Raw genomic sequence first — 11,345 nt, 5'->3', positions numbered from 1 at the left:
CAACTCCACCACGAAGTGGCTGCGCGCGTGAAACGGGTTGGCTGTTGTCGGCGGGAAGCCGCCGCCGCCGTTGCAGGGGGGATGCCACCATCCGCCGCTTCGACCGCCAGACGCCGTCCCCGCCAGCCCTGTGCTATGTTATGTGGATAAGAGAGTGGGTGGGAATGAGTGGAGGAGAGCAATGGAGTTGTTCGGGTGGCTTTTGCCTCGTCCCGAATGAGTGTCAGGTGATGACGTGGCAAGCCAGACCGTTTCGTGTGATGACAACGAGAGGGTTCGGGAGGAGAAGCAAAAAAGCTGGTCGTTCGGGACTTATTGATTCTGTATTTTTAACACCGTCACGTGGAAACTTTGCTTGCATAACACTCAACCCCAAACAAATAAAAACTATAACTAAAGACAATATAAATTTTGAAAATCAAATAAGTTTAGTAAACCCTAGTTCTTTTTTGTAGAGAAACAAGATTATTAGAAAATACAGTTTATAAAAAATAAGATTAGCATAACTATATGAAATGTATTTAATGTTACAGTTAAGGTGTCTGCACAACTGAATTAAGATTGAACAGCAGATGTTAACGCCATCATGTACAAATTTAGCATCAGGATTCATTACGGTTGCTGATTCTAATATTAGCATCAACTTTTGCTTTCTTTGGATCGAGCTCTTATGTTTTAAGCTTTTTGTGACGGGTTGGTCTCTCATAACAGATTGATTTTGCACTAAGGGCATGTCTCTCACACTTTTGATTTTTAAGCCTCGCCAAAACCTGTCTTGGCCTGACAAATGATCATGCCACATCGTAGCTAGCCTCCTTTTGGGTTGCCATACTCTATATATCTTATTTTCTCTCTAATCATTATACCCTAGGACCATACTATCTAATAAGGTCTTAGGCATTGAGAATCCCACCACAACAGTACACATATTCATGCATGTTCGTGCAAACACACTAAACATAGCGGGTGTATTGGTGCCAATGGCGTCATATATATGAGATATGGGGGATGCCGAAGTTGCTAAGGAAATATGAGAGAAAACAATATAGGTATCCGAACTTGAAAAGAGTAGAGAAACACTGAGGATGAGGTTATCCCGATAATCGAGAAATGATTATTAAATATATATAATCAACTATTCGCTACTGTATAGAAAATATTTAGTTCAACACAGAAAGTGTTTTTTTATATTTCCTTATTTTACAATCCTATGTATAAGCATAATTAAACCATAGCAAATCCACATACTCATGCAACACTTAAGCACCTTCTTGTGAGGCCAAATATTTTCCTCGTTTCTTTTGATAAGCGAAAGTAAAATGGTTACATGAATAAAATTACCTCCAAGGGCACCACATAAAATAAGTACTACTAAAGCCTACTCTCTCACGGTTATTCTGCCAAGGGTCCGCCCCATGCAATTTCCCAACCCTCAACCTCACCTTTTACTCTAATCAAAATGAAAAAAGCCATAGGTGAGATGTTAAGGAAGAGTCTCATTTAAGGCGAAGCCGACACCACCACATTTTCCCAGTTAAGCATCCGAGCATAAGGTGATCTATGGTTTCTGAGTAAGGTGGGCAAACAACGCAAAAGACACAATTTGACCATCTCATCACTAGTGGTGGCCAAGTATCCACTTGGTTTTAGACCATGAGCCACATAAGCTCCAATTTAGATAGATCCATGGGCTCCACGTTGTCGGTCTTGTGCCTGTGGTGGTTAGCAGGCTAAGGGAAAAACCTAATTGGCCATGAATTTTCAGCTAGTAATGGCCTAGAGAGATGTACTAGTTTGGCAACGACAATTTTTCCAAATTTGTAGTGATATGAAACTTTAGTATTCCAATGACTCGTCAATGAATACTTCAGTTTCTAAGAACAACAGATTTTCTCAGTTTGGTTTAGGAAAAAGAGGTCAAGACATCTTTCTCTAATAATACTTACTACAGTTTATAAATTTGTGATATTTGTTGATGCCAAACACATCGAAGTTATAAAAATCGACAATTCTCTTCAGATACTCCAAAAACTAGAAGATAGCCCAGACGTTGCAGCGGAAATGCATGCTTATATTTGTAGGCTGATGACCTAGCTAGGTAAAGCGTGAGGATTAACTATGATGAGATGACATGTTGATAATGGGCAAACATGCATGTCTTATTAATCTGGATGAATTGCATGGATAAAACATAGATAAATAGTGGGATGAAGCATGAAACTAAAAAAACGAAAATAGTAATAGTTAGTGATGTGGTATGTGTAGTGAGATGATATGTGTGCATGTTTAGAGAAATAAAATTAGTAGGAACTAACTATTTTGGATCTTGGCCTGAACGGTGTCATCCCATCACCCTGACAGTATCACCGTGCACCAAGACTTCGTTAACACTGGGATCGACCAAACTGGTAAAGGTGTTTTTTTTTTAGAATCAACTGATAAAGGTGTTGTGAGTAATATTTTCGACCAATTGACATTGTAAGATGAGCCTTCCGAGTAATGGCAGACATACGTACAACTAATTACAGATTTAATGTAATAAGTGACATGGAGAATTTTGATTCGAGATGGGGAGGAAGGGGCCTACCCTAATTATCGCCATACCACGACAGGTCAAGATTTTTCCGCGAAAAAAAGGTGCAACTCGGAAATGCACATCGTTATAGACAAATTGTTACAATGTCCCAAATTATAGAGTTGTGGCCTCTCGGCACCATGGATAGTGTTTGGCCATGTGACCAAACTACTCTATAGGTGTGGACATTAGTGCAACATTTGCTTTAGGACAAACCTAAGAAACACACCAAATTGCTAATGTGTAGTTTTGATCTTGCCACGATGTATGCATCCTCTCAAGTCTCATCCTAATTACTTGCCCCTGGAATCCTCAGGCAACACGGATCTCTGCGGCGCGCCGCTCGACGTTGCGTGCCCTCCGTCGGCGCTTCTCGGCGCCTCACCAGATTCCGACTCATCAGGCAGCCTGAGGGTCCTCATGATCATCGCCATCGCGGTGGTGGCGTTCGGCGGCCTCCTCGCCATCATCGGCATAATCACGGCGCTCATCTCCCGCAACAAGGACAAGGACGAGCCGGCCGACGCCACCGAGACACCCGGCATTGCCGCGGCCAAGATGCAGTCCACGGCCGACAAGTCCATCAAGATCGCACAGGTGACCGGCATGCATTTCGTGGCCGGGTTAGAGCTTAAAACTCTTGAACTGAAGCAGCACTGAAACTTACATGATCGTGCGCGCGTGTGCAGGCTGACTCGGAGCAGCACGGCGTGGTGGCGCCGGTGCCGTCCAAGCGCGGCGGGCGGCGCGACGGGCTGGTGTTCCTCCAGGAGGGCCGGGAGCGGTTCGAGCTGGAGGACCTGCTCCGGGCGTCGGCGGAGGTGCTCGGCAGCGGCAACTTCGGCGCGTCGTACAAGGCGACCCTGGTGGAAGGGAAGCCCATGGTGGTGAAGCGGTTCAAGGAGATGAACGGCGCCGGGCGGGCGGACTTCAACGAGCACATGCGACGCCTCGGCCGTCTTGTCCACCCCAACCTCCTCCCCGTCGTCGCCTACCTCTACAAGAAGGACGAGAAGCTGTTCGTCACGGAACACATGGTCAACGGCGGCCTGGCTCAAATCCTCCATGGCGGTAATGATAACCGATCATACATGTTTCATGTGCGTCCTGGAGTGCCGATCGATGTGAGACGTGATGGACGTCTGATGAGTGCATGCAATGCAGGAGCGACGTCGAGCCTGCGGCTGGACTGGCCGGCGCGGCTGAAGATCATCAAGGGGGTGGCGCGCGGGCTGGCGTACCTGTACGAGGAGCTGCCGATGCTCACGGTGCCGCACGGGCACCTCAAGTCCTCCAACGTGCTCCTGGACGCCGACATGGAGCCCATCCTGAGCGACTACGCGCTGGTCCCCGTGGTGACGCCGAGCCACGCGTCGCAGGTGATGGTGGCGTACAAGGCGCCCGAGTGCGCGACGGCGGGGCGGGCGAGCAAGAAGAGCGACGTGTGGACGCTGGGCATCCTGGTGCTGGAGCTGCTGACGGGCCGGTTCCCGACCAACTACCTCCGGAAGGGGCGGGAGGGCACGACGGACCTGGCCGGCTGGGTGCACTCGGTGGTGCGGGAGGAGTGGACGGGCGAGGTGTTCGACAAGGACATGCGCGACACCCGCAGCGCCGAGGGCGAGATGGTGAAGCTGCTCAAGGTCGGCCTCGGCTGCTGCGACACCGACGTCGCCGCGCGCTGGGACATCAAGGAGGCACTGGCGCGCATCGAGGAGGTCCGCGAGCGCGACCCCGCCGACGACAGCAGCACCGCCTCCTCCTACCTCAGCGACGGCGCCGGCGCCGGCGCCGCGAACGACCACCCGCACTCCCTCTCGACGTAACGTATAGCAAACGTATGAAAATCCTGGGCCGGCTGGCTGCACCGTGCGTGCATCCATGCCAGGGGTCTGTAAACTTGTGACGGCTTTGGTGCGTGTGTAAGAATCGTTAGAGTTTTCTGAGGAAAATGGAGGGCTTCACTGTGGGATCTCGTCGTCGTCAGTCAATCGTAGGGGGAGATTGTTCGTGTCGGAATAAGGCCGTTTTACTTGTGTTAATTTTTCTGCGTGTGATATTGATAATCGTTGCAGGGGTGGTATGCGAAGTAGCGAACGCCGTTGTTGTCAGAATAAAGGAGTGTGAGGGGAGCGCTGCGTAGGAAGAGGATGAATGAATAAATGACGCTCTTTGTGCCTGTGTGAGTCGCGTCTTTTTTTCTAGATGTGTGAGCCGTGTACGCTAGGTATTTGGAGAGCAAGTAGTTAACTAGCGCTCCTTCGTAAACCTCGCAACGATCAGTGTCACTTGGCGCGCTCTCAGCTATTCGTCACTTGTGGCGCTCTGGGTGCTCCCTTCGAATTATGTTTTTATTTTACTAGCACAAATGCCCGTGCGTTGCAACGGAAAACTCATGCACAGACCTAACGAGTCATCTTCGTTGTGATTTCTCCCATGGCATCATGATGGTGGTCACTTGCCCACCTATTACAACAAACGTCATCAATCCCAAGGCGGCGAGCTTGGTCATCACACTCTACTATGCCGATTTCACCAATCTCCCTACACCGTCTTGTAGTTCCTTGCGCGTCACATACATCTTCATGTGCTTCAACACAAATGTCTTAACAAATTAGCCGATGCATTTCCTTCTCAGCGCACACATAATAAATATTAATGCAAATTAAGTTAAGTCAGGAGGACAACAATTACTTGAGTCAACACAAACTACATACACTTCATTATCGGCACCGTCCTCCTTCTTCATCTCTTTTTTTGCATGGCAGCCACACAATCTCAGGGTCAATTCATTTTATAGTCTCTTGCAAGCCATTAGGGAACGTATGTCGGGGAGATTCAATATAAACCCTCGAAGTAGGATTAATCACAAATAGATGTCAGCTGAGTTGGCTACCGCGGGTTCTTTTGAAATAGAGGTGTTGTATTCTATTCTCCACTTTGTAAATGTAAACTATATTTTACTTGATATTACGAAGCCCACTCATTTTTTACTTGATTTTCAGGATCCCACTCGCAGCCCATAAATTGATGGACGCCCGTATTTGTTTTTTGCTTGGATGGGCTTCGATCGCATACACTGGGCCAGCCAAGCGATCGTTCAACCCAGTTCGTCAATTTTCAAGAAAAGTTCACCAACTTGAAAAACAGTCCATCAAATTTGAAAAATGTTCGTGTATTGAAAAAAGTTCATCGAATTAGAAAAATAGTGCATTGATTTTAGAAAAATTTCATTGAATATAAAAAAATCGTCAAATTTGAAAAATAGAAAAAAGTTCATTGAATGTTTAAAAAAGTTCACAAATTTTGAGAAAAGTTCATCCATTTGGAAAAAAGTTAATGGATTTTTGAAAAAAAGTTCATTCATTTTGAAGAAAAAGTTCATCGATTAACAATCTTGCATTTCAGAAAAAGAAATAAAATTGAAAAGTAAAAAATAAAAGAAGAAAACAGAAATTAAAAGTAAATGCGAACTGGAGAAAGAGTAAAAAGAACGCAAATACTTAACATGCATAAGCTTGATGTTGGCCAAGTGGTGGGCGCGCTGAGTTTGGAACGTACAGGTCTCCTGTTCGATTCCTCCCTGCACACCGTTTTTTTGCACTTATAAAGATATATAAAGCAAAACGCTATCATGGGCCGGCCCATCTCGCGACAGAGGAACTGCGCTACACGCGCTCGTTTGCAAAAAGCGCCTGTGGACGAAAAAATAGTACCACCTCGGATAATAAAAATCTTCGAGGTGGGACGAAACCAAAAAGAAAAAAAACACCTAAACGGGACGAAACAAAGCGAAACCAAACCAAGAATACCTATTCCCTTTAATAGTAGGTATAGATATAGATATAGATTTTTTCGCACGTGTTTTTGGTTTTTAAACAGTTTTTTTGGTTTTTTACGGTGTTTTGGTTTTTCACTGTCTTCCTTAGCTTTTCGATTAAAAAAATTGAAAATAAAAAAAATTTGCGCGAAAAAACTCTCGTTTTCTGTTTTTTTTTCTTTCGCGAGAGTCATGATTTTGTTTCCGTGAGAGTCACGACCGCGCCTCTCGGAAACGGAATAAAACGGTGTTTTCTGTTTTTTTTTCTTTCGCGAGAGTCACGGTTTTGCTTCTGTGAGAGGCACAGTTGTGCTTTATCGAGAGTCACAACCATGCCTCTCAAAAACGAAAAAACGTGTTTTCTATTTATTTTTCTTTCGCGAGAGTCACGGTTTTGCTTCCGCGAGAGTCACAGCCGTGCCTCTCGAAAACGGGAAAAACCTGTTCTCTGTTTTTTTTCGCGAGAGTCACGGTTTTGCTTCTGCGAGAGGCACGGTTGTGCTTTCGCGAGAGTCATGGCCGTGCCTCTTCGGAAACGAAAAAAAACCCATTTTCTCTTCTTTTATTCCTTCCGCGAGAGGCACGGTTATGATTTCGTGAGAGGCACGGGTGTGCCTCTTTTGGATAGGGAAAAAACCCGTGCTCCCGGTTCCGTTTTTTCGTGCGGTTTTTTTCGTCTGTTTTTTTATGAAAAAATAGTTCGTCAAAACCTATTAACATTGGATCTAGTTTTGAAGCTCTCGACGCGAGGAATCCAATGGTGAAAGCGGTTCGAGATTTGGACACACGGTTTGAGATAAAACATTTTGAATAAACGGATCTATGAAAAAGAGAAAACTCCCAGGTTGCGACAAGTGGCGCTGCATGTGCGCCATTTGTCGCAACCTGGGGAGTTGGAGTGAACTTTGCAACGAGTACTCCTCAACTAATGATTTCGAGGTATTTGGGAATTTTGTTTAGATAGATTTGTAAAATAAAGAGCCCATCCGGCCCAATATGACAGCCCTGATGAGCAGTTTGGTGTCAGCCTGGCCCAAACTAGTTTCACATTTTTTAACCTTTTTTTTTGAAGTGAAGAAGTTTTTGAACTTTGACCAAATCTAAAATAAGTATTCTTGTTACACGCGGCGACAGTTTGCTAGTGCTGGTAACAAAAGTCAGATTTGCATTATAGTTTCCCGACAAATTTGTTTTTTCTGAATTTATCATGAAAATGGATCGAAAAAGTGGTTGTTTTGAGGAATTCCGCATATCATTAATAAACAGATAAAAGAAGCAAACTAGAGGGAAGCTAGTAAGAGCGTGTCAACGAGGTGCTTCGCTATAGCCAAACAGTAATTCTACATAGCTTTCTCTCAGAGATGTCGCGTCTTACTGAGTTTGAAGAGGGATGATAAAATGAATCTCGTTTTTCACTTAGGAGAAATTATTGTGTCATATGTGCCATCTTTTAATCAGAAGCTTTCTTGTAAATTCAATCAACACATAATATTAAGTATGTCAAAAATATTAATTGCTAAATATAACACTAACTAATAAACTATTTTACATTGTAAAAAAAAAGAACATTGCAGATATTGCACTATGGGGAATCCGACAATCGAACATATGAGCGCAGTCAAGCAAAACTTGCACTATGTAAAAGCCATTATTAATCTTGGATGCATGTACAGAAAGCGAAAAGAAGGATTAATCTTTCATGGCTATTCAGATAGTGACATGTCATGGGAATGTAGATGATCAGAAAAGCACATCAGGCATGATATTCTACCTATCAGGTAGAATTATCAAAAGCAGCAAAGCAATCTGTGGTTGGATGGTTAGAGGGATAGTGATATCCCCAGCCCACCAGGGTTTGAGTCCCGGTGCTTGCATTATTCATGGATTTATTTTAGGATTTCAGGCGATACGCTCTCAGTGGGAGGAGACGTTTCCATCGACGACGAGGCGTCTACGGTGACTTCGTAAATCTCAAGATGATATGCTGGCTCAGTCTCTCGTATGCCCTCATAGGGATAGGGTGTGCGTGTGTGCATTCATAGGGGTGAGTGTATGCGCGTTTGTATGAGCGTTCGCGTATGTACTGTATTAAAAAAAATTATCAAAAGCAAAAGGTAGTTGATTTGTCTAAATGTGAGGCATAATACTTACCGGCAAAACGGTGGCTTTGTGAAGGTTTGTGTGGTTAAGAAAACTCTCGAACGATATTGCAAAATAGAAAGTGCAGAAGGTGTCACTAAAGATCGATGACCAGTCTACAATCTCATTGTGCAAAAATGTTGTTAATCATGAGATGAGCAATCGCATACGAAGTTCTGCATATAAACAAAAAACAATTAGCTTGCCGATATTCACATCAACTTCCTCAAAAGAACTTTACCGACATGAGAAAGAGATTCAGTTTGCAAGCAGTGGAAGCGAAGCAACCAGACCAAGAAGTGGAATTTAAATTTTACTCTCATTGCTAGAGTTTGTATATGATTATTGTACAAACTGAATCCTAATATGTGATTATATATAAACGCTGACGAGGTTTCTTCTTATATACCAACAGAAATTGATAAGAATGCAAAACTGAACATACCATCTGTGTATATTTCAATTAAAAAATGTGTTCTAGTCTATTCTACGTTATTTTTTATCACCAAGCTCGTGTGAAGAATTTTTCGGAAACATAGATAAAACAAAAGTAGATCAAATTTAGGAGTTTCACATATGTACAAAAATAAATTATTTTGTTTTTAATACCTAATTTTCCACGCATGTGTATATTTTCCTGACAGGTTTATATAGTTTTTTCCAAATCTAAATACACATGACGCTGCTTCGACGTTCTTATTTTTTGGAGTTATTCGTGTCGAATTTAAGTCAAAATTATACTAAAATTTTATATTTCTTTATAAACTTGTTTGTACCATTTTATAGATTTAATGTTTATCTTTTTCTGTGACTAAATTGGTATAATTAACTAAACAACAATCCTACTAAACATTACTTATATTGTTGCATATTATTTAAAAAATGCACTTTTTGTGCTGAATTCAAACTCTATTTTATTATAACAGTTATTTTATTTATCATTTTGAGCGTTGCCCCTTAACAATATTTGCCGCAACAATCCCTTAAATGCGGAAAAATAAAAATGAAAAAACACCATACATTTGCGTGAATTGTCTTCTAACAATTTTATGAATTATATAGTGTATGTGTATAGTGTGCGTATGTGTGATCGTGTATACTTCAATATACTTGCATATCTTGATAGAGATCGCTAAAACATTATTCTAATAAACATCATATATAGAGGGTTATGGTGAATGGTGATTTAGTGAGTAAATTTAGAGAAAGTCCTAAAGCATAGATTCAAGAATCGGCACAATTTTTTTATCATTTTCCATGGTCAAATATCTCATACAAAATTGGATAAAAAAAGGAATGTTTTTCAAAAATATAGTACAAACAGGGACACTCGCAGACACCACACATTCATCCCTATGAACAGATGCACACACATACACTCCCTACATCTATGAGCGCTTCCTAGAGACATATCTCACGGATCTTGAGACTGACGAAGTCGCGAGTTGACGAGCACACTATACTGCTGAAAGAATAGTGGCGAATAACCTAAAATAAATCCTAGAAATAGACAAGCACCTGTGCAAGTATATGACATGAACCAGAATGGGCAGATTCCACAAGTAACATAATCATCTAAGCTATGCTTAGTTCGCAAAAAAAAAAATTAAAAAAGTGTTTGGAGAAGGTAAGTAGAATTATATTCACCAAATTCGGAGAAACCCCCCTAAAGTAAACTAATGGGGTCCACATGTCAGAGAGAGGGAGCTCACAAGTGGGACTATGGATATACATGTGCAGCAAGTGGATTTTTTTTTGAAACTATGATGATTTTTATAGCAAATTCGGAAACTATACACTATAATGCAAAAAAATCAAAAGTATCACCCCGTCGGCCTCTTGTTGGCCGAAGAGGGACTTTCCGGCCAACCGCTGGCCAAAAAGGACTTTTCGGCCAAAGAGTCTCTCTTCGGCCAACACCTGCTCTACTGTTTTAGAAAATTCATATCAATTAGGATTTTTAGTATTTTAATTTGATTCTTTTTGCATTAGATTATAAATTTTATGAAGTTTCTGTAGATATCAAATTTGACTAGATTTGAAAGTTTGAATTTGAATTTTCATGAATTTGCTCAAATCACTAGGTTGCCTATAATTTGAGCTAGGAGTATTTTTTTCAGATGATTCTTTTTGCTACTGGTTATTTGTTAATATGTTTATCAGTAGTAATTAATTGGAGAATTTTATTATTATTTAAAATTAGGTTTTTATGAAAACAGTTCTGTTTTAGGGTTGTATAGGTTTTATGCTATTTCTTTTAATTTTAATTGCTTTAATTTTTTTTCTTTAGTTCTTTTGACATATTCTTTTTGTTTCTGTTTAGTTATCAGTAGCTATTTTATTTGTAGTATTTTTTGTATTTTATTTCTTTTATCCTACTAGAAAACTTGTTTTGAGCTTCATAGGAGTTTATATTTAAAAGTGCCTTGTAAATCCTATACAACCATTGCCGTTTTATACATGAAAATAAAATACTTTCCCGCAATCTTTTCCCCTCCATTTTCTTTCCCGCAATTTCTTTGCCGCCATTTTCTTTCCCGCCATCCTCTCCTTCCACACTAAGGAGTGCTGCATCGACGGAGGATGACGATGATACCTTCATGTGGAGTGTGAAACACTGTCACAGTCAGTGTTTCACACTCCACCAGCAGCACCGCCGCAGGAGACACAGGCCGTGTCAGACGATGTTATCTACGATCGTGGACACCGTGAGGCTCATTTTATAAGTTGAGAAGTGAAGATGGCGAGAAAGAAGATGGCAGGAAAGAAGATGGCGGGAGAGAATGGCGGAAAGAAAATGGAGGGAGAGAA

At 42.0% G+C, this 11,345-nt stretch overlaps 1 protein-coding gene across 1 annotated transcript in view; it reads left to right on the top strand.

Moving 5' to 3' along the window:
• Nucleotides 1–4,701, top strand: part of LOC119340384 (pollen receptor-like kinase 4) — a 12,221-nt gene extending 7,520 nt beyond the window's left edge. Inside the window, exons 2-4 of the mRNA XM_037612296.1 lie at nucleotides 2,892–3,172; nucleotides 3,265–3,646; nucleotides 3,740–4,701. Coding sequence (XP_037468193.1) covers nucleotides 2,892–3,172; nucleotides 3,265–3,646; nucleotides 3,740–4,401 — 1,325 coding nt within the window. The 3' untranslated portion in view covers nucleotides 4,402–4,701. The remainder of the gene's footprint in view (nucleotides 1–2,891; nucleotides 3,173–3,264; nucleotides 3,647–3,739) is intronic.
• Nucleotides 4,702–11,345: the final 6,644 nt, after the last annotated feature.

This window comes from Triticum dicoccoides, chromosome 7B (genome assembly GCF_002162155.2).
Source record: "Triticum dicoccoides isolate Atlit2015 ecotype Zavitan chromosome 7B, WEW_v2.0, whole genome shotgun sequence".
NCBI classification, from domain to species: domain Eukaryota; kingdom Viridiplantae; phylum Streptophyta; class Magnoliopsida; order Poales; family Poaceae; genus Triticum; species Triticum dicoccoides.
This window is presented reverse-complemented; position numbering and strand designations above follow the sequence as displayed.